Below are 27265 nucleotides of genomic sequence, written 5' to 3'. Positions count from 1 at the left end.
AACTGTGTTTTTTAAAGTCTAGCAATATTTAATTCATATTTATTAATCCCAAATTAGGGGCATTTTTCTTATCTAAAAATCGTTTTTCGAAGTTTTGTTGCGTTTCGCTTTCCGTAGCGTCTATGTTAAAGGCCCCGCGCGCTGAGGCGCAGCTTGTAGTTCCGGCTGGGAGCCGCTAGCAGAAGGTGGCGGTAATCCACATGAAGAACCGATAAGAAGCCATGAAGACCGAAGGAAAAGGCGAAGGAGAGCAAACTAGAGGAGGCGCCGAGGCGGACTTTGAACATCTGAGCTGGAACGAGGAAGCGGCATCAGCGACAAAACGCCGGCAATTAAAAACTAAACGCTGATGTCAGAGAAGAGGAGAAGCTGCACACATCCCGAGCAGTTTCTGGTGGTGGAATGAAGGCAGGTTCCATAACATTTCCGTTCTTGATTCTGTGAGTGTATATTTTTTCCCTGTCACGTCGGCGGAACCCGGCCTGTGGGAGCGGATCGTCATACGGCTGCCATGTACCTCAGCAGTGCGGAGCTGTGGATGACGTGGTGGGAGGGGGTCTCCAGACCGTCCATGCTGTTCCTCTGCTCCGTCACTGGCGCGCTCTACTACTATCTGTGGGGCCGCAGGTGTCAGGTCAGTCAAGGTTACGCAACGACTGCCCACGTCTGGCTCCTCCCCCCCACTGAATGCAATCAACCAAGAACCACTTTATAGCCATCTTAATTCACATCATGTGTGGGGACTAAACCATTTATCACTCAGAAGAGCAGAAGCCCCTAAATCCCTCTCCTCCTCAGCCACCAGCCCTGATCTGCAGCCAGCCCTTCAGTGCCTTCCTCCGCAAGCACTGCCCTGTGGTCTCTGAGTGCTTCAGTCCCACTCCATGGTGCTGGGAGGGCCGGCTTCAAACCCTCATCTGTGTACTCCTCAAAACCAAACCGCCTGTGTCCTATCGCAAGTAAAAGCAAACTCTCTTTTTCTCTTTTTTTTTGTATTCTGATTACTTCTCCAACTGCTGTTACCTGATCTCCGTTCCTCCACCTTCACCTTTCAGTGAGTTGATCCGTACGCTGGATGGAGGTCAGATCTCTCTGGACTGGGTGGACAATCAGACCAGCACGACCTACCCAGAATCCTCCACTCGGCCCACGGTGCTCCTCCTCCCGGGCCTGACGGGAAACAGCCAGCAGTCCTACGTCCGGCATGCCGTCACTCAGGCCACACGCCACGGCTACAGGTCAGCTGATCCCCTCACCTGTGGAGGCTGAAATGCAGACGCAGCTTTTACACGATGTCTTTTATTATTTTGATTTGGTTTAGATGTGTGGTGTTCAACAACAGAGGAGTTTCAGGGGAGGAGTTGTTGGTAAGTTTTCACTGCAACAACAACACAAATATTCCTAATAGTTTAGTTATTTCTTCTAGAATTAATGTTTGATAAACACACAAACAATAAGCCAAATTACATTGTTTTTCTATTACCAGTTAAAAATATTCAGATTTGTTTAGAAAGCACTTCTGCTAAAAAGCATCTCAAAGGGCTTTATATAATAAATAATAGTAAGACAAATAGTTAAAATAAGAATCATAACAAAAAAAAACCAGCACACTCACACTTTTATGTTCTCAAAAATGTGCAATATAGTTCTTATTTGATAGAAATTGACATTTATAAAAACGATATTATCATAAAAATAGACACAAATATGGTGTCACAAAATCATTTTGTGATGTTTTTACTCTAGTCCTGTGCGTACAGAGACTTCTTCAAATTCTTGAAAACTTTTAAAAAAAAGTGAAGTGTGACGTTTTTTATTCATAAATAAAAACATGGTGTCCGTATGTATTAGGTCTTGTAAAATTCTGACATTTATCTTCATAATTTTACAAGTTTGTTCTGGTAAAATTATGAAATTGTACTTGTAAAATTATGATTTTTTTTTTTCCACATAGCGACTTTATTCTTGCAAAATGATACGCTTTTCTCATGATATAAGGAATTTATGATCGTACACTTTTTATTTTTTGTGGCCGGAATATCCCATTGCATGTTTGCATAAAGCTTTTTATAAGTCATAATATTAAAAACTATAAGAAGAAGAAAAATCCTAATTGTATGGGGTAAAGGTTTATTTTATTTAACTGACACTCAGCTCAAGCAGCAGTTTGGAAAGACAGGCACTGGTTAAAAACATTTTTAGTTTTTATGTATTGAAACAAGTATACCGGTATATGCATATCACTGTCTGTTGGGAGTTCACCATATTAGTGTCTGCCACAGAAAAACAAAAGTTGTGGGTCACATTTTCTTTTGTGTGGCTCCTTTTCTGGAGACTCCAGTCACCTACTGTGCTGCAAACACCTCAGATCTGGAGCGTGTGGTCCAGCATGTGAAGAGACTTTACCCTCATGCTCCTCTGCTCGGGGCTGGTGTGTCTTTAGGAGGGTGAGTTGTTTACTGAAGATCTGATTTCAAATTTCCCTTTCAGCTTCCTCCATCTTTAACTTTGTCCCGCCCCCCCTTGTGTAGCATGATCTTGTTGAACTACCTGGCCCGGAAGCGGGGGGATTCGGGAATGGTGGCAGGAATCACCATCTCTGTGGCCTGGGATGCAATCGTTTCCTCCAACTCTTTGGAAAAACCTCTCAACTGGCTGCTCTTCAACACATACCTCACGTATGGCCTGCGCCGCGCCGTCTCCAGGTCAGACGCCTTCTGTGCATTTAAAGCTGGTGTCATGCGTGGATTTACATTTTTTTTTTTCCCCCACAGGCACAGGAAGGTTTTAGAGAAGGTGGTGGATGTCGACCACGTCTTGAAGGTAAGATGTGGATTTAGAAGAGATCCTGTCGTCACACACGCGTGTTTCCTCTCTGCCATCTTGTGCCGTCCTCTCCTGCAGGCGAGGACGATCCGGGAGTTTGACGAGCGCCTCACCTCCGTGGTGTTCGGTTACAAGTCTTGTGTGGATTATTACCTTGATGCCAGCCCAGGAAAGAAACTCCCCCAGACGGCAGTACCCATCCTGTGTCTGAACGCAGCAGACGACCCGTTTTCTCCTAAGAACGGTGAGTGGATCAGACTGTGTTCAGATGTGGGCACAAAAATGCCGGTGACCCTTTCCATGATTTACTGAAGGTGACAGAGAAATTCTGCATTTCATGCTTCCATGTTCAGTCAGAAGGGGGTGCTGCAGGGAGCTTTTAGCCTAGAGTTTAATAAATAAGACAGTGGAAAGTCAGGAGTCAGTTATGAGAACATGTATCAAATCAAATCAAATCAAACTTTATTTATAAAATAGCGCTTCTCATGCACTTTGTGCAGCTCGAAGCGCTTTAACACTAAAAACAGTAAACACACAACATTACAATAAAAACCCCAACCCACCCTTCACCCTTCCCACTCCCCTCCATTAAACCACATGACCCACGGCTCCCACGTACAATGAAATATGACTATGTAACTGTAAGAGTATGTTCATCATACATGCTTGTAAGGGATCCTAGTTATCCTAAAGGGCCCACTCTCATCACCTTTGGATCTACTTTAAAATCATTTCCAGAGATCTATTATTATGATTATGCTGTTTTTAGATAAAAAAAAAAAATCTGTTCTTTTACAAGACATAGTTTCAGTAGTTTATTAGAAATTCTCCTGAGTTGTGGGCGGGACTTTTATTGGAGAGTAACCCTTCTGATATCCCATCAACCCTTTGTTTACACGCTAACATTATGGGAGCAATAAAAATTGTGAACAATATTGGAGCTATCCAGTCGTACAGTATAGATCCAGATTCCAGCTCAGACCAGGAAAACAAAGACATATGTGGATCTATTTGTCTGACAGTGGATGATCAGAATGGAGCGGAGCAGAAAAACTTTTTGCTTCTGCTCCTGATTCACAAAGATTTTAATAAAAAAATACTCAGAAATCCTAATTTAAGATGAATTTCCTTTTTATATACCGGTATGTGCTTTACCATGAGAAAAATTACACAAGAACATTTTAAAGACAAACATCTTTTTCATCAGAGTGGGTTTTTAAAACGCCGTCTCAACATTTGTTTCTTATATTTTCATCTTGATGATTTGAATGAATTAATATTTTATTTTATGGAGTACAAGTCACTCTTTGGGGAGAAAAGTGGAACAATTTTGAGCAAATCCACCAAGACTGTTATAATGCTGCTTTCACACCAAATGCCATTCACGCGTCAAAGTCTCATCTGCTGTCTCTTTAGATGAGCTTTAAACTCGCTGCTCAATGTTTGTCCAAAAAGGTGTTTATAGACTAGATGCTCCCGCCGTCTTGCCTTCTGTACTGCAGGCGCTGCGGCTGAATGACGGCGCCTTCAGTGGCACTTCTGTGTCTCTGTAACCCAGTTTGATGAATTGTCGTCCCGACGGCGCTTCTTCTTCTTCTTCTGTTGCTGTCATCAGCAAATACTGATGCGTACACCAACAGTGCCCTCTAGCGGTTGGTAGTGGGAAACAACCACTAACAGGCAATTGGTTGTTATTGGGAAAATAACGAATATGTATGAGACAATTGATGTTGACAAAGATTACAAGTAAGTAACTCCTGAGGATAAGTCCCACTGCTGGCCAAAATGCTACAAGAACATGTTGAAAACATCAAAAATGCTATTTTCATTGGAGTGGCTCTTTAAAATATAGTAACAATATATAGTACCAAAGTAAAACATGCTAACAATGGTCAGATGTGGGCTGCAGAGCTGCATTCTGCCATTTTTGCATCATTAATCAGCTGCAGAGCATTATTTAGCCTTACAAGTTAAATGCATAAATTAGGTGACTAAGAAAGTCAAATTGAACTTTTTTGAGAACGTTAAGCTAAAATGAAAGTTTGAGCAATGCATTTTTTCTGTCTGCTTATTCGTTCTGTTCATTTTCTAAATATTTGACTGAATTCTCACCAAATTTCCTCCCGATGAAACCTTCCCCAGGATTTGTTTTAGTGCAGTTGGAACAGACACCAGAATCGCACATGCTGCATGTGAGGGAGTTTAAAAGCTGTCATTTTAGCAGGTTTTTGCGTAGTTTCATGCTACTACAATGTAGGTCAATGCTTTTTTTGTTAGTTCCTACCACATTCAGTCAGATTTATGTTTGATTACAGTCTAAAGAAGTTTAGGATCAACTTGGTTTACATACAACTCTTCATCTCAAGTTAGCAAAAGCCAATAATCAATAGAATGATCCTCTGGAAAAAGTCATTTCAACTTGATATCTGCATAGTGTTTCCTCATGTTGTCTGATTTATAAAATTGGTGATTTTCCTGTTTGGGTTAAGTGTTCTTTCTTTCTTCTCACAGCTTTTCCCGTCTCCGTCGTCCAGTCCCTGCCGAACGTCGCGCTGCTCGTGACGGCTCACGGCGGACACATCGCCTTCCTGCAAGGATTGTTTCCACGTGGTGAAACTTTCATGGAGCGCCTGTTTGGCCAGTTTTTTCATGCGGCTTTTGAGCACCCCAGAGACCTCCAGAGGGCATGTGGCATCCAAGAGAAACAGGAAAAAAGTAGCTATGGAGAAATGAAGACCTGAGAAAACTAAAAAACTTCAATCTAGATAATTTCTTAACCCAGACAATCATTTACCCAAAATAAATATAAAGCTAAATTGTTACCAGGATTTGCGAGGGGAAAGCAAAAATGCCAACAAAAAACATTCTGGTGGGGGTTCTCAAATTCCCTGTAGCACCTTTCAGGAATTTAAACATTTTTTTAAAAAGTATGTTTTTTTTCCCTAAAATAGTCGCCTGAACTTGTTTTCCACTCAGAAAACACATTACAAATATTTGAAGATTATGGTTTGAAATCGCATAGAAACAGGCCATTTGTGTAATTTATTGTTTATTTATTATGATTCCAAGTGAAAATTGCTGCTTATTAGTTTATTTTTTGTCACAGCGTTTGTATTTTGCAGAATGTTGCAGAATCTAAATTTAATGAAGCCTCAGTCAGTTTGAAGGAGCCCAAAACCACCATGTCTTCTCATGAACAGCCCTATGCTTTAAAATGATTACACACCTACCCTACATGGAGTTCACACACACAGACGTCCATGAATGAATGTCAGCAACAGCTGTAGTAACACCCCCAAGACACCAGAGGGCGCTGTAGCTGCAGATGAAGCATAAAAAAATCGGTTATTTTCTCTTTTTCTTTTAAAATTTTTTATGATGTAACCAAAAAATCACAAAATAATCAAATTTACTCTCTCAAAATGAGTAAATATGAATGTAGAAATCCACACATGAAATAAGCATAAAGTGACAGAAATCAAGCACCAGCAGAGCAGAGCTTTTGTCTAAAAACAGCTTGTTTGTTCTGCACACAGGAGAAGCATAAATATCTCCTTCATCTAACAATCAAGTCTTTACCAAATGCACAGAAAAATATTGAGATACTTGTTAAATTGTTTGGTATTTGGCAGCTTTGCTGTTGTAGAACACAAGATGGTATAAAGAATCTTTACCGAACAAGAAAACTCAGAGCACTGCAAGGCAAGCCTTTACAGTTAAAGTACTGAAGCTTACGCCATTTAAAACTGTAGCTTAAATGTAAAAGACTACAAAGAGAATTTGCCAAAATCTTTTGTAGTTTGTTTTAGCACAAAGTTTTAATTGATCTAAACTTGATGAGTTTTGTTTAAAATATCTGTTTTGTATCTTATGATCTGCCTGTTGTTTGCCTTTTTTTGAAGCTCATAACAGATGAAGATGTGGAAATAGAGGGAAATGTTTTACCTTTCATTTGCCTCTGAGGTTTCATTGAAATGTTCTGGTAGCTTTACTGAAGCTAAACTACCAGAACATTTCATTGAAATGTTCTGGTAGTTTAGTTTCAGTAAAGCTAAAAGCTTCTCTTTAATCTTTCAAATTGAGTTTAAAAAGTCACTGAGTCAGTAAGAAAATAAGAAAAGTGACACTAAATATAAATGAAAAGAAAATCCTATTTGGTTCCTATTGAATGTAAAAAGCATCTATGGATGTGTCAAGTTAGAGCTGCACAAAAACCCGTAGGATTTTGTGTGGAAACTAACGTGTTTTCAATTTAAATCTTCTAAAAATGGAGGCAAATTGTGGCACATTTGGGGTTCCATACAGGAAATAAGCTTGACTTTAATTTCAACAAAGAAGGATTTACCTTTGAAGAGCTCTTATTTTAATGCACTAAGTTTGGCAGTTCTTGTTAGAATTAAACAGATTAAGCACATTTTTGTAATTTATGTTATTTTTAGCTGAGACTAGCGTGCCACTGTTCAGTTTTGAGGTTACACCTGTAAAATGATGCTTGTTAAAACCCATTTTACGCAAATATTTCAGACAAATGTATTTTACCTGTGACTGATAGGGGTGCTAAATGTCTCAAAAATGAATGTTTTCTTGAACCTAGCAGTGTTTTGTGAGGTAGTAACATGCACTTTGACATTTTCTGTTTTAAAAAGTTCTATTGAATAAACTGGTGTTATCCCCTCCATTAGCTATGTCATTTGTGTTGTGTGTTATTAAAGCCATTTTAATTTCTAGGCCTTCATATTTTAGTGTACTCAGAATTACATGTAATCCCAGCTGGGACATGTTTGGAAAAATGCATGCATGCGAATCCTGATGGAAATGTCAGAACTCATGCACTGCCTGCCACCACTCTCTCCTCTGCTCCCACATATCCAAAGCCTTTTATCTCAGCGTCCCGCAGTCATTATTGTCACTGATTAATCAGAGAGATATTAATAATTAACTGTGAACAATATGGGCCCACACCCTCTGACACAAGGCTTACCCTGAAACCTCATTTAGATGCATTCAGGAGCCTGGAAAAACTCCTGTGTGGAAAAATAGAAACAAGCGGGCAGTTTCCGACTCTGGCAGATGTAATCTGTGAGCTGCCTTAGTTCACTTTACATGAATTCCCACCACTGCTGGGAGTCTGACTCTCCGAAGAAGTTTGTGTGAAATGCAAATACCTTTATTTGTGTGCAGAAACATAAAAGAAATGACAGAATCATCAAAGGCGGAGCTGGGATGTTTCTTCCCCTCTGAGGCAGACAGTTTTATGCAGTTTTGCCCTAAAAAGTTGGTGTGTGGCAAATGGCAGTTTTTTAAACTGCAGGTTTTCATCTCCTGATCCAACAAGATTTAAAAAAAAAAGAAATACTCAGTTTGAATCTTAAAATATTTATGTCCTCCATTAGAAAAACGCCACAAGAACATTTTAAAGACACAATTTTCATTAGAGTGGGTCTAGAAGAGTCACTTTTATGACATTGCATTTTTATTGTACGGTTTTTTGCCTCTTACATTTTTTCTACTTTGTTGTTGCAGATTAACAAATCTAACCATCCAAAACAAAGTTTCTCCTTTTTATGTCATGCTGTTGAGGCCAATTTTTTAAGAATTGCATTGAGCTTTAAAGTGACTTTAGAAGCTCAGAAAGACTGAGTGCTGTTTAATGTTTGCTGGGTGATCTTTCCTCCTGTCCATCTGTCTTCTGGCTTTTGACCAAACACGGTAACACCCAAGGGACTCAAAGTGATTAAGCATGACTTCCCCCTCATTTGATATGGACTTCAGAACAGACCTGATGAGAGGAAAGACTGTTGCTGCAGCTGTTCTCCAGCAGAGGACGGCATGAATCAAGACACCAGCATGAGCGGGAACAACAAACCAGACTTAAGACAAAAAACGTACACACACAGCAGTCCACAACATGTTCTGTATAGATTTCTGTAAAACAAGTTGTTTTTTCTTTTCTTTTTCACATTGAAACTAATAAAGTGGGGGTTTTTGTGTAAAAACAAACTGACAGCTCTATCTATAGCCTTTAAGAGGCCCAAAGCATAAGACAGAAATGAAGTCATAACATGTAATTAATGTGGTAAAAGCTTGTCCATGCATTTAAATGATTAACTACGTGTGCACACAACACATTGTAAATGAGAAAAAGAATCAGCCTTTAGATCCATTTCAGAACTGAGGTTCCTTCAGTGCCAGCAGGATGGGAAAGAAAATATGCAGACATGAGAGGGGGGGCTTCTTCAAACTGAGCACAATGCACGAGGAGTTGCCAAGCACCGACCAGCCTCTCTAGTGCCACACCTGCACTGCCAGATGAATCCAGGTGATACTAGAACAAATGCTTAGACGTACAACGTTTATCAGGACAGACAATACCACCAAAACAAACAAAGCAAAAAAAGAAGTTATGTTTTTTTGTCTTTCTGACAGAACGTTTTAAAAAATATCTCCAAAGAACTCTTTTCAGGTAGACAAGATGATTTCACACCAAAGTTCAGAGTGAGAACAGTCCCTGACAGCTCCATTCTCAGCTGTTGTCAGTCGGTCCACAGAAAAGCTGCTGCTGAGTTCAGATATTTCACATCTGAGCAGCAGGTAAAGAGGAAGAAGACCTTAAAGTCCCAATGTATCCCTTATTGGCCTCTTTACTTGTTACCTTCTCATTTATTAAACACCACATGAGCCAAAACAATCGGATTATTGGAGGAATGTTATTCTTGTGGTTGCCCTCTTACTACTGCTTTTATTTTCTTATTGTTTTGTGAGTTCTTTACAAGTTAATAGAAAAACAGAAACACAGATTTACGTCTTTTAATAAAAAAATGTTGCAAATGTTCTACATTTTTCTTTTTCTTTTTTAACTAAAGACATATTTAAGCAAGGTTGACTACTTTTATGTTTTTATTAAGTATTAGCTAATTATTTTGAGGTAAAAAATTGTTTGTTTGGTTAAATGCAGCAGGTGATGATTGTGGATCTTGTAATAGCACATTATGCACAGCAGGGGGCGGTGCTAGCATGAAAAATCTGCTGTTCAGAAGGTTTTCCCATGTGTTGTAAATCAATCTTGTTTTACAAAATGTGAACATTGCTGCTGTATCAAAATCCTTCTCAAAGTCATAGATGGTATGGTCTCTTTTTCCACGTTTACAAACATCTGATTGTTACAATTGGACTAAAGACCAAAAGTGTAATCATGGTGCAGCATCTGCATCTGGAATTTCAGATAGAAAATGTGCATATTAATTTTGCTGACTGCAAACTACATAGTCACAGAATTGCTGACTTTTTTATAGGCCAGTATGAATATATATGTAGAGTTCATTTAGTCATGCAACTGACTGAATAAAAAAAAAGAATTTAATAATAATAATAATAATAATAATAATAATAATAATAATAATAATAATCCTATTTCTTTTTGGGGGGTGTTTAGAATAGTTAATTTTTTTCTTGTTTTCTTCTTGTTCTTTATGACATAGATAGACTGTTTACATTCTCATATTTTAAATTTCAATATGCTGAAATGTGTTGGCTTTTTTATTTGCCAGTAGTATAATTGGAGAAAACAATAGTTAACTGTAAAAAAAATCAATCACATTTTAATGATTTTGTTTGTTTGTGGAAAATACAAAAAAAATTAAGCTAAAAAAAAGTGAAATAATTTGTTTCTCGCCACACCAGTACTTTTTAAATTTTAATAATAAATTGCCTCATTTATTTCCACTTTGGGTGCTAATCTATAACAAGTTATGTTTTATTTTTCATTGTTAAAAATGTTTTGAGTGTCAAAATACTTTTATTGTGAACATGATGTCGCGCCTAATTGCCGTAAAGCGTAATTTTGTAGTTTTGGGAGCAGATCGGACCTCTGCGTGAGACCTGAACCCCTCTTCCGGTTTTGCTCCGTCACAGTCACAGGTCATTCCTTCCTCCGCGCTGTCAGCAGCTGAATACGCCTTTCAAATTCGGTACTCATTTTAAGTAGTACTGTCACTTCTCTCACACACTTTTATATTTATTTCTTTTTTAAAGTTTTTAATCTGACGTTATTGTGTGCTGTGGGACGTATGTCCAGCGGGACGTTCGCTCGTTGTGTTTTTTACGCCTTCAGTTGGGAAAAAAACAGCGGGGAAGAAATGTCCGGCTGAGGAGCAGTCTTGAAAACTACTCGGGCTGTTGTGGGAATGACTGATCAATGCTGTCACTATGGCATTTAAGGTAGGTCCGTCAACTTTAATGGACTTTTTTTAAGACCTTGCTTTCTAAATGTGTCATTTAGGTTTTCTTTTTGCTGCCATTAGTTGGCACAACACCGACGGCTCGTAACGTCAGAAGTTGTAGTTTTCGTAGTTCTTGCTTCACACGGTTCATTTCGCTCAAAAGGCCCTCCTTTTGAACCGTAAAGGAGAGGGGTCACGGCTGTTTGTGGTAAAAGTATTTGGGTAAAATATAAAGCCACTTTGTGGGTTAAATGTGGAAAATATTCCTCATAAAAAAGGTATCTTGTGACATTTTACTACCTCCCCACTACGGGTCACAGCTTTCCCTGTGGAATTCTGGGTAGTGTAGTCGACATGCTGTAGTGTCTGAAAATGGCTCTGTCAGCTTCGCTAGTTTGTAAAATAACAACTCTACCCGAACGGGTTAACAGTTTTATTTAGACTTCTGTAATGTTTATCTTTCTGCAAACTTTAGTTTCTTAAGAAGTTTGGAAAAACGATCGTCTTAATTATTATCAAGTAATTTATGTCAAAATAATAAGAATAACAATAAGTGTCCAATTGCGCAACTTTGGGTGTAATCTTTTTTTTTTCAACATGCAGATGAGAAAACAACAGGGTAAAATGAATGAAACTTGCAGTTAAACCAGAATATTTCCTTATTATATCATATTTTAAATCCCACAACCTCCTATTTCTTCTTAAAAAATGTCCACAATTGCTACATTTCACTTAAAGTTTTGATTAACAGCTTTTGCATATTATTTCTATGCAGGCTATTAGTATTTCCATAATATATTAACCATACTTTGCCAGGTAAAGTAATTACAGCTTCTGTAAATAACTACCTTTATTATTTACTGAAACAGAATGTTTACGAACTTCTTACACTAGTTTCAAAACTTTAGAGCCATAACAGGTAATGGTTTTTCCTATTTTAGGTATCTAAATTCTGCATTAGAAATATCTGAAATGAGAAGAGAAATATCAGCTTACTTATTAGTCTTCTTTAGAAAGAAGTACTTACACGTGTGTGCATCCATATGTTCTGTCAGGGGGGTTAAAGTTTTGCGGATAACTAAATTACTATTTTTCTGAATGATAAAATATTTTTTAAAGTTCTTTGTATAAAGTACATGTATGTTTTTCATGCTCTTCACAGAAAAATAGAGTCAGCAAATATTTTTGAGAGTTCCAGTAACACTCGTCTGTCCCTTTACCTATAGCAGGTGGTATAATCATAAAAAAATGTGAATTAACTCAGTTTGTTTAGACGATTTTGGCATGCCTTTATTGCACACCCACATTTGCACAAGCTAAAAATGTTCCGTTTTTCCTCGTCTTTGGTTAGATCTTCTTTCAGTGCAGCCTAAACAGAAGAACGAGTCTGGCTTGTTGCACCGTGCCCTTATTTCTCCTAACAACAGTTGGGTGATCACAGAGGTCACTGTTTTGTTCTTTGATGTGTTTTTTTCTGAGAAACTTTATCCAAGAACTGCCTAGTCAACCTGACTTCTCCTTTTTAACGGCAGGCACAGGTTTTATACGATTTCACAGCGGAGCCTGGAAACGTTGAGCTGACAGTGAAGGAGGGCGAGACGATCACCGTCACAAACGCGGTAAAGTCTAATGACCTGACGTCTCTTTCTGTCTTTCACCACATGTAGGTATATATTTTTACAAGACATCCCAATTACAAACAACGCTCTGGTTAAACATTTACACAGACTACATCCTCTGTGGAACATGGTGAATACGCCTCAACAAACACGTGTGATGTCATTCTATGTTTACGAATACTTTCCTTTAGTGTGGTTACTGAAACCAAAACAGAGACTAAACAACACGACTGTCATTTTAATTTGAAAATGGTCTCATAAATGTCGGAAACAAAGGCTGAGCAAACATGATGTCACCCCTGTCGGTTATCAGCAGTTCAAAGATCACTGGCGGTTGACCCACATAGTTTTCTAAGCTGCTTCCATTTACTCGCTCCAAAATGTATCAGGAAAGCAGGATTTTTTTTTTTTACATCTAAGTCAACAGTCTGAGGAGCAACAAACCCACATTGATTATTTCACTAGCTCCATGTACAACGCCAACTCTTTTATGCTTGAAAGAATAAAAGTCAGATGTAGTTGTACAAACTTTCCTCTGTTCCCGCCTTTCCCAGTTCCCTTCCTGCATGTTTCAGGAAGTTCATGCTTGTGTTTTCATGTTTCAGAATATTGGAGGCGGCTGGATTGAAGCTCAGAACTCCAGGGGGGAAACTGGATTGGTGCCCGAGGATTACATTGAGGTAAATCTGACAGTGTAGTAATGTCTGTTTAGGATATTTGACTCGTTCTATAGAAATGATCCTCTTCCTTCCCAGTTTGCACCTAATATGCCAGGTTGTCAAACTTTTATATTTAAATTGATTTATAAACACACTGAGATGCATCATTTAATACTTTTTTTTTATTAATGAAATCATATGTTTTAATGAGAAATGATAATTTAGTTTTATCATTGAATGCCATCCATTTAGTCAGGTCCCTCATGACCTTAATAAAAGTTTACTATAGGAACAGCAACCAACACTTTTATATTAATGTAAAGCTTTTGCTGGTAATGTTTTTTTGAGTGTCTTAATTAACGTTTAATTATTATTAACATCATTTTATTGTTGTGGATGAGTAACTCCTCAATCCTGTAACACAAATGATCCCCCCCATGCTAAATCCAATGGTATGATCCATAATTACATATACATCAGGAAGTGCCAGCTCTGAAGTCTTCCACCTTTAGTTTGTGTGACTGGATTTTTCAAACTCAACACGTAACATGGCATGAAGATGGAAAAAACGACTGTTTCAAACCCCTTAACATCAACATTGTTACACATTATTTATTCTTTGTTTGTTTTTTTATCATTTAATGTTTGTTAAAAACATGAATTAAAGCCGAGACTGACAGCCAGGCCTTTTTGACCAACATCAATGTTTCAGTATTCTGAATTGAATGTTATTTTTTTTCCTAAAAATGACCAGCATGCTTTCATGTAGTTAATGCCAATTTTCTGTTTGTAATGATTTAATAAGAACATACTACATCTGGTGAATATGACAATATTCAGAGAGCTTTCACAGTATACTAACAGTGTTGAAAAATTAATGTAGCCACATGTAAAAATAATGATCAGTAATAAAAGTAAACTAATGGAGTAAACTAATGCCTGAAGTGGGAAATGTTTTGTTCTGATAGATAAACAAATGACTTTGAATATATGTAGGTAGAAACATTTTGCTAAAAAATGACAAAATGTTCAAGTCTCATGAAATGACTCCGTCACAGCCGCCCCAACTTTCTGATCGTTATTTTGTTCAGGTCAAGGATATGTGCTATCATAATAAGAGCCTGAACAATCTTTGAACATTCCACATTTATCGGTACCTCGGCGAGTCTCAGTTTTGTCGTGGTAGAGAAGGACACGTCTGCATTCTGGTGCTGTGTCTAGCTTGGAAAAAAAAAGAAACTTCAACAGGATGTTCCTCCTTTGTGGATTTGCTGATCAGGATTGTTTTGTGTGTGTGTGTGTGTATTTGACTTCATCCGAAAACATGACTTCACCATGTGGAGATGATTCACTCGTTAAACATTCAGAAAGAGTCTGGTCTAAAGTGGAGTCTGCAATGTCCACAGTTTAGATTCTGTCTCTTTCATCAGAAACAGAACAGGAAGTGTCTGTTTTTACACCTCATACACACTTTCAACAAATGGGTTTGTTAAGAATGCAGTGTAAGAAATTGTACAGATATAGATTTTTTATCTTCCTACTTTTTAACAATATACACAAAAAAACTGTGGTATTCTACTTTAAAGACAGCCGGGATCTGCTGAGCAGATGTTCACTCTACTGCAGAAATATAAACCATAAAAAATGAATAAATCATTGTGGAATATGTGGAATAGTTGTTTAACTCTGGCTCTTTTCTCTTTGCTTTATCCTGCAGTACAGTAATCAGTTTTCTGGAACAGCAGGAACTGCTGCGCCTCCTGCAAACGTGGGAAATGCTGCAGTCCCTGACCTCTCTTTCTTCGATGAATTTGCACCTACATCAACATCTGCACCAAAACAGGTATCATACTTTAAAGTTAAGCGTCTCCCTTCTGATTAAATGGTTGAAAAAATGTACAGCTTACAACGAAGGTCAGAGCTTCATTCAGTACAGCGTTTCCTCGTTTATCAGGACGGATACATTCTTTAAATAACCAGTGAAAGGTGGAATTCACAGAGCAGGATTCCAGATGTTTTCTCTCTTGTTTAAACTCTCAAAGTTCAAGCCTTCATAGAAAAATAGGTCCAGGATTATAGAATGTTAGGAAAGATCTGATCGCGATAAAGATATATGTAATCTGTCAAGCTGCATGTGCCGAATTCCTGGAGGGGAGACTGCACAGAAAAGATTGATTGACAAGATCACGAGCCAATCAGGACGCAGAAAATACTGCACTGTATTAAAAAAAGAAAGAATGCAAAGCTGTGCTGAAAGAAAACCCCCAAGATCACTAAAGGTGAACTGCGATATAGCGAGGAAACACTGTGCAGAGTAAGAAGCTGTAATAAAATGGAAAATATTTCTCAATAATATTTGCATTGGTAGTTTAGCAAAGTGATATGTTTGGAGATTGCAGTTGTATTGAAGCTGTTTTTCAGTCCTTGACCTGATGGCCTTGTGGCGTCTGCCTGATGGTACGAGTTCAAACAGACTATGTCCCGGTTGTGTTGTGTCTTTTATGGAGCTGTGCCGCTTTCGGTTTAGTTCTTCCTGTGTTTGGAGGGAGCAGCTAATGATCTTCAGTGCAGAGTTGATGGCTCTCCAGGGGGATTTCTTCTGAGCTGCTCTACAGCTGGGGAACCAGACAGACATGCTGTAGGTCAGGAGGCTCCCTACTGAGGAGGACACCAGCAGTTTCTGGGAGACGGAACCCTCAGCAAGCGCAGCCGCTGCTGGGCCCCTTAAAGTTCACAAGCCGAAAGCCTCCTAGGAGATGTTGGCACAATTAGCATCTGTCAGGTTCCAATTAATCTTCTCACAAATTTAGCTGCGATACTATTAAAAAGAGAAAAGCAGAAGTGCATGGCACAGATGAAGAAGCGAGAGCAGCTGCTGCAGAAAATGTTCGCAGAAGTTGCGTCATGTACAAATGCTGCAGAAGTGTGAAAATAAAACTGGAGAAATATGTTTCAGTAGACGGGAATTTTCACCGAAGTGAGTGTGCTGCTGGATAAGCGAGACCGTCTCTTTTATTTATTTATATTTGAGGCAGAAGATGTGTCGTTCCACTTGACCTCTCCATTTCTTTCCTTTGCGCTCGGTCTCCATCCCTTTAACCCGCCCACTGCTCATTATTTACCTGCACTGCCGCCGTCGCTTTGTGATGATGTCACCTCTTTTTCCCTCAAAAGGTAGATGCTGGGGGTTTGAGCCCCCAGCTGGACTCCACTGACACCCCAGTTCCCCCCATTCTTTTGGCCCCCGAGGAGGTAACTGCCACTTCGAGGTGGTGGGCTGATCAAACGCATGACCCAAAGGCTCTCCCACCTCACCTGGTTTTGGTCAAAAAGTCTGTGACCCCCCCCCACACTCTTCACATTGCCTGCAGACAGCATGATCTCACTTTGCACTACTGTCACAAGCAGATTGCAACAATCACCACGCTAAACAATCAACACCAACATTAAAACGATCTATTGACAAATCTAAAGTCATCCCAACAGAACATCAGAGCGTTAAATAATAAATGAAGCTGAATGTTTGTTTAGAATTATACAGTTTGTTACTGTCAAACCTCTAATTCTACAGTAAGCAGCTCATGCCGTTAATCCAGTTTGAACCACCGAAGGAGCACTTTCTCTGTTGCATGTCTGTGTCTGCAGCTCAGCAAGCATGCCTTGTCACCCCACCTAAGCCCATTAGACCGTGAAGCAGCGGCATCCGTGTGTTAGCATGTGCCTCTTATTCTACATGTGCGTTATCTTATTTTTTTCTTCATGTCTTATGCACCACGAAGCAGAATTTCCCCTTTACCGTCAAGCTGATTTATCTCTCTGGATGGCAGCTCTGTGATGGAAAAAGCATCTCACACTCCCCGCCATTATTCTTCAGTTTCCCCTGCGTCTCTTCCAGGCTAGTAACGGCAATGATCCGTGGTCGGTGTGGAATTCAGACCCCTCAAGGGGCTCCAACAATAACTGGGCACCCAGTGCTGAGGGGAACCAGACAGGAAGGAACGCTCCAGAGCCCTGGAGCTCCGGGACACACAGCCACCCTCAGGCTTACCAAGGCCCAGGTACAAACCATCTGCATCCAAAAGCAACAAAGGACAAAAAATGGCATTTACAAAGTCTTTTCTTTGAAACTGTGTTGATTCTTTATTAAATATACAAGTTACAAAGAAAATATGCTGCATAATTCATAATTAAAGAGAAGTGACTTTAACTCACTTTCTCTCCACACTGATACTTTCTAGCATTTATGAAGAACCATAATGCATTGTGGTTTTTATATAAATGAAAAGTGATCAAACTCACTTAGTTAGTTTTAGATTTCTTGAAAGAATAACATTTCCTTTTCCTTTTTTTTCTTTTTTGACAAAGACATCTACCCATACCTTATTGATCACACAGGTATCGGTTTTGTTGCCTGCTGACGCTTTTGTGGTTTTTGTGGCAGTAAATACGTGCTTTTGACTCTGTGAAGTTTTGCTGCAAAGTTGACCTTGTGTTGTCCTGCATGAGTGTGAACTGGGACATTAACAGTGGATTAACTCTGTGTTTATTGGTGGAAATGCAGATTGCATCTTTACTTTTTGTCATTTAAAAGAGAGGGTGCAGCATCAGACCTTTCTGAGAAGCTCTGCTGAAAAGCAGCCTTTAAAGCCACATTATATAATGAAAACAAATATATATCTAAAAGGAAAATTGTTCATTATTGTAACTTGAATGTGACAATATTATCACCTTTTGGAGATAAAAAAACTAATTGGTTTTTATTTTCAGCTCTAAAAAGCAGCAGAGTCCAAGTGTTCATTTGTGTCATAAGTTTGCATTGACAGTATTCCTCCCATTATTGTGAAGGTGAGGGACCAGAGACACCCCTGCCCGTCACCGATCCTTACTCATCAAAAACCCTTCAGAAACATTTCTGATGCTTTGTGAAGCTCTTATTATAGAACACTGGAATATTGCTCACCATAAAGTGTTTTATTTTTATTATTCAGAGCACTAGACTGTACTTTATAACACACATTAGAAGTGTCACTCCGTCACTTTGTTCCTTAAAGCCAGGAGCCTGTGTTTCCTCCTTCATCAGTTAAGTGCGAGACGGCATCTTCTTCCAGAAGAGGCCGGTTTCATTCATATTAAACACCTGCTCCGGATGATAATTTTCGGCGCGATTATGTTCTTCAGCGTTTCAGGATATTTTCCATGCCCCCCCGTAGCTCCTCCTCCGGACGCAGAAGTCTCATACAAGCGTCTGGAGCTTTGAGTATATTCAAATACGTGAAACCACGAAGATTTAAACCCTTGCTGCATGGTTTCATGCAAACACATCACTTTGGATCTTAAAAATGGAGCATTATTGTGGTTTAGCTCCTTTTTTGATCATACAGCATGTCCCTGCAGATTTTAGGCTTTAAAAATGCTACTGGTGGGATGAAGCAAAACCTCGTCAAAATCATTGTTATGGTGCTCACTTCTTCCCATCTTCATAGAGGGTTAGAATAGTTTTCCTGAAAGTCTGAGCTGCGGCTTTAACTTTTTTTTTTTTTAACTGAGAAAAAAATGTCTAATTTTGCGGAAACTTAGCACTTACATTTAAAAATGTACTTTGATCAAGCAAACCCACAACTTTTAAAGAGATGCAACTAGGTCTAAAGTACTACTGCCATTTATTTATTATTTAACATTCATAATTTGAATTTGAAGTTGGGTAAATGTCTGGTTATCAGACTTGCACACAAATATTTCTAATGCATGATGTTGCCTGCAGAGCTGTAGATCTAGAGTCCATGTCTGTGTTTTTGGGCCTTTAACCAGAGCTGCTTTAAATTTGGCATTCAGACATGGAAAGTCATAAGGATTCAAACTTTTTTTAAGTACTTTTGTCTTTATTAAAACTAGAAAAGTTCTTGCCTGATCAAAAACAAACAAACTAGGTTCAAGAAAAGCTTTTTTTGTGACTATCAGAAATATTGTCACGCATGTCGGGAACGATCAGTATCACTTTTACAGATTGAGTAAATTCTGATGGTTCAAAACAAAACTTTGATCTCAGGGGCAGAAGATGATGAGTGGGACGACGAATGGGATGAGATGAAGTCCACCAGCGGTTACTCAGAACCAGGAGAAGGTGGAGCAATTCAGAGGGGTGGAACGCATGCCTCTTCAATGAAAATATCTCTCAACAAGTAGGGGATCAGGCTTTAATGTTTTATAAATTAAACGGTGAAAAGAAAGATCCCCCACTCTGCAAAAGTTGGAGAAACTTAGCAGGACCCGTTGTGTTTTTTAAAATTATGAGCAGGTTTCCAGGGTTCTCCAAATCTGGTCCAGAGCTCTTCCTCCTTTGCAAGCAAGCTGCCAAAGGCAAAGAGAAAATATCCATTTATGTAAGTTATATACCTATTTATAACCTTTTATTTTTTGTTTTTAAAATATAAATAACATACATCATTAGGAAACCTTTTAAGCAGTGCATCTCATCCACTGTGTGACACAGAATGCAGAGTTGCTGGACTGTCATCTTTTGTGTTTCCTGCTCAGTTGGGAGAGGTTGGTCCCGTCTGGTTTTACCCAGAAGCCCAGCTTGACTGTATTGTAGCGGATCCAAAGAAAGGTTCAAAGATGTACGGTCTCAAGAGCTACATTGAGTACCAGATAACACCAAATGTAAGTACAGAGAAGCCTTTCCACGATGTCAGGTGAAGCTGCACACGTCCAAAAGGAGTTAGGCTCTTCTCTAAGCTGAGAAACTGCAAGAAAGCCAAATGGGAAAATGTGTTTTGCTGCTTTTAATACCTTTAGGCAAAGTTTTAATCCCTGATTTTGGTTTGCAGACCACAAACCGGCCGGTTAATCACAGATACAAGCACTTTGATTGGCTCTATGAGAGGCTCCTGGATAAATTTGGCTCTGCCATCCCAATTCCTTCTTTACCAGACAAGCAAGTTACAGGTGAGCTGTGGAATTTCACACACAAAAGTGACTGTAAGTTTCTCTGCTTTGATTTTCTACCGTCTCTTCATGAATTTCAGGCCGTTTTGAGGAGGAGTTCATTAAGATGCGAATGGAGCGGTTGCAGGGTTGGATGACCAGAATGTGCAGACACCCTGTTGTATCCAGCAGTGAAGTGTTTCAGCTCTTCCTGTCCTACAAAGATGAGAAGGTATGATGAAGCAGACCTGTTAAAGTGTGTGCTTCCACCAAAACGCACTCTGAACACAAGCGCTGGCTCTGCTGTGCCTCCGCTTCATAACCATCATAACCACAGGCTGATCAGAACTGCTCCTGTTGATTCTTTTGAATTCAATTATACTAATAAAGCACTTACGGTAAGCTGCACTGAATGGTGCCAAAATAAGCCTGACTAGTTAATAAAAGAATGAAGTCTTGAAATGGCTTTGCTGCAGCAGGCAGATTGATATATTTAACAGGGGTGTAACAATGTATTTTAACAGTGATTTGATTCATATCATAGTTGATATCGGTTCGATTTTAACAATCCGGTTCAATTCAGTTCACTGACCTAAGATCAATCCATCTTTAGCCAAAACTTCAACCAGTGTGACTCAGAGAGAAGTACCTGGTACTGAACAGTGATCGTGATGCTTTCCAGATTCCTTAAGATAAACAAGTGTAAATAAAATATGTACACAAGTAAACAAGGTTTAATGACAAATCCATTCACATTTTACTTTCTTAAAGTTCAGCCCACTTTGTGGTTTTATGGTATAAAAATATGGAAATAAACCTGCTGTACTTCAATCCAAATGGTATTTTCCAAGATCGATTATAGATCAATTTATTTCCTTTTGAATCAGTTTCATATTGATGTAGGTTGATTCGAATAACAACTTGCTACAGACAGACATCTGGTTGGATAAATCAATGCATTGGTTAATCGTTACACCCCTGCTGTTTCAGTTAGCAGTAAGTAAAGCTCCGGAAGAGTGCTGAATGAAATCAATTGTTTGCCACAGGACTGGAAGATGGGGAAGAGAAAAGCAGAAAAGGATGAGACGGTTGGAGTGATGATCTTTACCACAATAGAGGCTGAGGCTCCAGACCTGGATCTTGCAGAGGTGTAAGTCAAGTCAAACCTCGACTCCTTAAAAGGTGAAGAAGCTGCACTGATGTTTACGAGATGCTGATTTGCACTGACAGAGAACAGAAATGTGAGCAGTTCAGCAGGTTTACCAAAGCCATGGATGATGGCGTGAAGGAGATCCTCACAGTGGGAAACGAGCACTGGAAGAGATGTACAGGACGTATGTGCACGATCCTCTGATACAATAATACGTGTTTACACACACATCCCACTTCCTTACTTTGTGCCATAATTACTGTTTCGGTTGGCACTGTGCTTGATATGGTGTCAACTTGGACAGTTCCTTCTCATATTTGTCTATTTAAGAAGTCCCTCTCCTCAACAGCCCTGCCAAAAGAGTACCAGAGAATCGGCAAAGCCTTCCAGAACCTCTCCTCTGTCTTCACCAGCAGCGGGTACCAAGGTACGGACCACCAACGCGCAAGCATTTCTAACTGACATGGAAAGAGCTGAAGCACATGCTATAAAATCTAAGGAATCTTAATGTCATTATTTGTTTTTTTACTGTAGGTGAGGCAACTCTGACCGATGCCATGACGGCAGCAGGGAAGACGTACGAGGAAATCGCTCAGATCGTGGCAGAGCAGGTGGGCTCTGAAGCTTTTGAGCATTTGCCAACTGAATTTTATATATTTTTTTAAGATTCACTTTGGAGCTGCAACAGTTTGTCATCACCGTCAGCAATATTGAAAGTTTATTTTTTTTTATCAATGGGTAGTGTTGGAGAAGCTACTTATGTAGTCACTGCAGAGATGGCAAGCAGGCAAGAGTGGAACTCAAATTTAATGTTTTCTTGCCCATTTTTTTGGTTGCACCATTGGCTGCATATGAGAACTGGAAGAAGGAGTGTGATGTCACATAGAAAATTGCTTACTTTTGGCTCCAAGAAAATAAAGTCAATTTAGTCCCCATTTCTTCTTTTTATGACGACCACCGTCACCAGTCAGGAGTGATCTTGGAAGTCCACACCTCTTCCACTTGAAGAAAAGTGAGCTACATGAAATGTATCAAACCTTTTGAACGTATAACATGGGGACCCACAGGCACTGCATCCTTTCATGGAGGCATCTGATTGGTTAGTTTATAACTTGAATAACTTGCTCTACATAAAAAAAGATGACGTCTATGGCGTTTTGGCTTCTTGGAACCAGCAGGTACTTCCTGTTTGAAACACGTTGGGGGAGGGGTCACTCAGTCCAGTTCTCCTTTACAGTCAATAGGTTGCACACATGCCTGCTACATCTTTGGAACCATCATAAGTTAATAGTGATGGTAATTTACACCGAACCCAAATTTTTGCCATTGTACATCCTGAAGGTTTGTGGTACTTAAACCAGTTAAACTGTTAGCATATCATTGCTAGCATGTTTGCATGATGCTAGCAGGATTTCTGTGTTCTTGCCAACAGTCTGACTGGTGCTTCTGTGAGTTCATGTGAGGAAACATTGTCTTTCCACAGACCAGATGCATTCATATTTATAGACAAATGCATACAAGAGTGTGAGGTGTTACCTTTGCGGAATTATAAATTTGAATAGAAGAAAGTTAGAATACAAAAAAAATGCGAAGAGGCTGCCCCCCTGCTCCTCAATGTTATGCCCATGATCAAAAATCCTCTTTGCCATTCAACAACCTCATTCTTTAGATGAATAAAGCGGATGTGATTTTTTTCTTCTTGTTTGGTTATTTTGAATCATTACACAGGATGTGACCTGCCTGACGTCTGTGGGCTGACGGTCTTTTTTTTAGACTGCAGTGTAATCTGTTAGTGAAAAGAATCTCTACACATCCTGATTACGTTGAGCATTTGTCATCATTTTGCTGATTTAATGACCTTTTGAACCCAGATTTTGCTTTAAAAGGCCTATACCACTAAAATTAAACTTTTAAAGCTTTTAAGATTACTATAATGTTTGTTCTTCACTCAAAACGACTCCAAAGCGATATTTTGATCCAGTTGTGCAATTTCTGAGTATTCCTCTGTAAACTTGTCTCTGAGCTCCAGCCCCTCTCAATCCACGAAAACAAGTGGGTTCTCACATTGTTAGGTAGTCCAATGAGAACCGCCCTTTCCAGGAGGAGTCTTTGCTGCCAGCACCGCCCCCAGCCTAACAGACACACTTTCTCCACTGAGCTAACGGTGATCGGCACAACGCTTTAATTTTAAATATACACAATATGAAGATCCATCTTTGTAAAAGTTTGGATGTTTGTTTTTCGTGGGCGAGACACGTTGCCGAGGCCGACTCTAGGTTGACGTCATGAAATGGGCGACACCCACATAGAGAGGAAGGCGGAGCCTCAGAGTTCAAGTCGTCTTACTGCCGGGTTGGGAAATGAACTAAAAACAACTCATATTTCATGGATATAGTCTACTCTGAAAGACTTAAGAATGTCATGATATAGGGCCTTTAAATACAACTAAAAGCTTAACAAAACAAAATAGAATAAAGCCTTCCTTTGTGGTAATTAAATGAGATAGAAATTGTTTTAAACCGTGCTCAAAGAGTTCATGTCTGTCAATGCTGAGCCGTGGAACTTCATAAAGTTTGATTTTCTTAGAGTCTGATGTTTGTAATATTGACAATTATTGGCGTCTTTGGTTTCTCAGCAGCTTTCAGAGGGATGGTTCATCGGGTAAGCTCGTGCTGCTCTTTGTCATCAGTCCTCTGATAGATCTATTGGCTGCAATTCATGTTAGTGAAAGATGCATTTTAGTGTTGGAGACGCAGTGGTCAGACATGGGGTTACTTGAGAAACCTAAAGACCAAGAAATAGAAGAATAAAAGGGATTTTTTTAAGCTAAATAGCTTTTTATTCTGTTGTTCAAGAACTAGTGTTGTCTCCGTTGCCCAAAGGTTAATCTGAATCTATTCTTCTTGTCACAGTGACGAGTTACTCTCTATGTGCCTCAACTTATCAAGATGATTGTGTTGTTTCCTGATTTGAAGTTAAATTAAGAATTTCCGTTCTTATTTTTACTTTCTTGTTGGAGATTTTGTGTTTCCTTTTCACAATTTCCATTGTCTTGTTTGTGTTTGCTTGCTTCATTTTTAGCCCAAAAAGGATCTGCACTTCCTAATGGAGACCAACAATGAGTATAAGGGTCTTCTCGGATGCTTTCCAGACACTATTGGAGTCCATAAGGTAGATCTTGTTCTGTGTTATTGCAACAACAAAACAATTAATCAAGACTGATACAAGTTTATGACACTTTCTGCTCAAATACTCTTACTTGTCTTTCAAAGATGGGCTGCAGACTTAGGTTTTAAACAGAAACCGCCAATAATCAGCTAAATCTCTGGTTACCGGAAGGATTTAAGACTCACATGAAAGCAGAAAATGTGAAAGATTAAACCAAGATTGTTGGATTAAATGTCAAAGTTGTGTGACTCTGTCATGTTCTCCTAAATTACTCACTGTCAACTAAATTTAAAATGAGAGTTTTGTTGTCAAATCTTGTAATTGTGGTACTTTAAAGCATAACATTTTGCTGCATAACTACAAATGTAAAATAACGGCAAGTTACAACTGACATCAGTGCCAGAGGTAAAGAAATATTAAGAAAAACCTGGGAGTTGTGCCTGCAATTATTGAAAATTAAGTCACTGTGATACTTAAGTGTGACTCAAGCCCTTGTTTCTAGTATCTGTTGGGTATTTTGCATCATTTCTGGGCACAACAACACAAATGTTTAACAGAAATGTCACACAGCAGCCAGTTAAGTGGATTTCAGCGCTCAAGCAGTGAATTTAAAAGAAAATTGTGGGAGGAAACCACATGACAGACTGGAAAAAACTCTTCAGAAGGAGCAAATGTTGTGGTTTTGTTTGCAATTTAACAGAATGAGGTCTGAACTGCACGCTCAAAGAACTGATGGACTCTGGAAGACGCTGGTTTTGCTCTTCAGTTTGATTCTGCCACTATTCTTTCTTCAGGCAGCCATTGACAAAGTGAAGGAGGCTGATAAGCTGGTGAACACCAATAAAATCACTGCTCAGGACAAAGTGACCATGGCTAAACGGGCCAGCACCATGTCTTATGCTTTGCAAGGTATCCAGCTGCCTCAACCTGAGATCCCCTTAGTGAAGTGGATCCTCTCTGACTTTCTTGGGTTTGTGTCACAGCCGAGATGAACCATTTCCATAGCAACCGCATCTACGACTACAACAGGGTCATGCAGCAGTATCTGGAGGAGCAAGTCAAGTTCTACGAGACGGTACAGTATTTTTGGAAAAGTCCTTTCTTTGTGCTTTAAAAAGAGTTAATGAAACCCATTCTCTGAACCCCCCCAGATTGCTGCAAAGCTGAGGCATGCGCACAGTCAGTTCACTACCATGTGAAGGCGCACTACGAGACAGGAAGTTCAAGCAAGTTCGTCATCTGCAACATTTTTGCATAGATGGCATTCTGTGCTCCCCCCTTCTTTAATTTAAACTTCTTCCATCAGCAGTTGCAGCTCCTGGAGCTGGGTTGCAGGATATGACACGTGAATTTCATGAATGCTTTTCTCTGTCCAACATCCACAACGTTTAAAACAGGAAGTTTACACCCTCTGAGTGGCTCCATCCTAAGAAGTGAGCCACAGTTTATCACCACAATAAAGCATTACATCTGACTTTTATCTGGCAACATTTAGCTGTTTTTAACTACGAAAGGAGGGATGTTGGTCAGTACTGGTAACTTTAATCCAAAACCAAAGCCGTCCTTCTGTAGTCGGGGAACAGCCGGAAGTTTGATTCACATAGGAAGCCTTAACTTTATATAAAAGCTTTACTGTATGTGTCTTTGAGCTGCCTCTGTGAACTTGTTGACGTTCACAGAAGCAGAGGTGCCTTTCTCTGACTGAACAGAGTCCATGCGTTTCCTCCGCATGTCCACTGCTGGCAGTGCCTCACCCCCTTTCAGCCCCGCACTTCCTCAAAGGCTAACAGGAAGCTCCACCTTTTTCCTGAGCCAGCCACACGTCCTGCTGATCAGAAAACTGACATTTCAAATTTAGTACAATGTTATGCAACTTTACGTTTTAGGTGACGAATCACAAATGAAGTCCACATTGGAGGGTTTTCTCCTTTGACATGGTTGGTGAATCAGATCTAAGGATTTTCATAATAATCTTCCTATGACCCCCCCCCCCAAAAATTCAAATCTTACTCTTTTTTTATTTTGAGCAGGTTATTTTGAAGACAAAGGTGTAAACAGAGTGGTCACTTATGTATTTTGTCACTTGTGAAGTTTGTTTTTGTGCTGCAGCACCCCGTTTCCAATCAGCCTCTAATCCCCTTTACTTGTTCTGTGTGCTTTTTGACCTGTTAAAGTGCTTCTTATGAATAAGATATTTTATGTATAGAAGTATTTGCTATGGGGGGGGGGGGGGGGGGGGGGTCACTGACAGAGAAGCTAATTTTGTTTGATTTATTAAACAATGATTTGTATTCACAGGACTGTCGTTTGTGTTGTCATTTTTGTGTGAAGCAGCAACTCCCTCAGACTGAGGCCTTCATTCAGCGGCGCAGGCCTGCTAGATGTGGCTGGGAATGAAAATGAGCCCACAGATCAGCGTTTTAAAGTGCGTTCTGTGCGGTCCTGCAGCCAGAAGTGAAAGAGTCCATTTACCACACACTCTGCAGCTGGATGTGTTCACAGACGAGGACATTTTGTCAAACGGAAAGACCCAGCATTCTCCAGTTGGCTGTTTATCTCCAAACACATGGCGTGTGGTTTCTGCTTCACGGTAGCTGAAAGGTTTCAGTCGACACTTTCACACAACTGTGCACATTCTAATGTCAGATGTATTTCTCAAAATTTACCTACCAACATAAAGATCTTGGAACGTTATTTGAA

At 39.5% G+C, this 27265-nt stretch overlaps 2 protein-coding genes across 16 annotated transcripts; both read left to right on the top strand.

Moving 5' to 3' along the window:
• The first annotated feature begins 151 nt into the window (after positions 1-151).
• Positions 152-7504, top strand: LOC101173354 (phospholipase ABHD3). Of its 4 annotated transcripts, none has more exons than XM_020714520.3 (10): positions 199-440; positions 526-634; positions 799-959; positions 1056-1238; positions 1322-1367; positions 2335-2447; positions 2532-2705; positions 2775-2823; positions 2905-3070; positions 5338-7504. In XM_020714520.3, the coding sequence occupies exons 1-10, from the start codon at positions 403-405 to the stop codon at positions 5565-5567; spliced, it is 1269 nt and encodes a 422-aa protein (XP_020570179.2). In that variant the 5' UTR covers positions 199-402; the 3' UTR covers positions 5568-7504. The 4 variants fall into 4 exon arrangements, with proteins under 4 accessions (XP_020570180.2, XP_020570179.2, XP_078798954.1 ...); XM_078942828.1 differs by having other exon boundaries at positions 233-408; XM_020714521.3 differs by lacking the exon at positions 526-634 and having other exon boundaries at positions 152-408.
• Positions 7505-10647: 3143 nt separating this feature from the next.
• snx9b (sorting nexin 9b) lies at positions 10648-26865 on the top strand. Of its 12 annotated transcripts, none has more exons than XM_078942822.1 (21): positions 10658-10793; positions 10901-11043; positions 12578-12664; positions 13270-13344; positions 15041-15166; positions 16498-16575; positions 17219-17381; positions 17689-17718; positions 19370-19502; positions 19619-19703; positions 19858-19983; positions 20151-20268; positions 20349-20479; positions 21294-21397; positions 21478-21581; positions 21747-21824; positions 21932-22008; positions 24479-24568; positions 25360-25474; positions 25549-25640; positions 25717-26865. In XM_078942822.1, the coding sequence occupies exons 2-21, from the start codon at positions 11032-11034 to the stop codon at positions 25762-25764; spliced, it is 1872 nt and encodes a 623-aa protein (XP_078798948.1). In that variant the 5' UTR covers positions 10658-10793; positions 10901-11031; the 3' UTR covers positions 25765-26865. The 12 variants fall into 12 exon arrangements, with proteins under 12 accessions (XP_078798950.1, XP_078798948.1, XP_011490233.1 ...); XM_011491931.4 differs by having other exon boundaries at positions 19616-19703; XM_078942824.1 differs by lacking the exon at positions 17689-17718 and having other exon boundaries at positions 10648-10793.
• The last annotated feature ends 400 nt before the right edge of the window (positions 26866-27265 follow it).

The sequence above is a fragment of the Oryzias latipes genome, chromosome 24 (genome assembly GCF_053564925.1).
Source record: "Oryzias latipes strain Hd-rR chromosome 24, Olatipes_Hd-rR_3.1".
In the NCBI taxonomy this organism is placed as follows: Eukaryota; Metazoa; Chordata; class Actinopteri; order Beloniformes; family Adrianichthyidae; genus Oryzias; species Oryzias latipes.
This window is presented reverse-complemented; position numbering and strand designations above follow the sequence as displayed.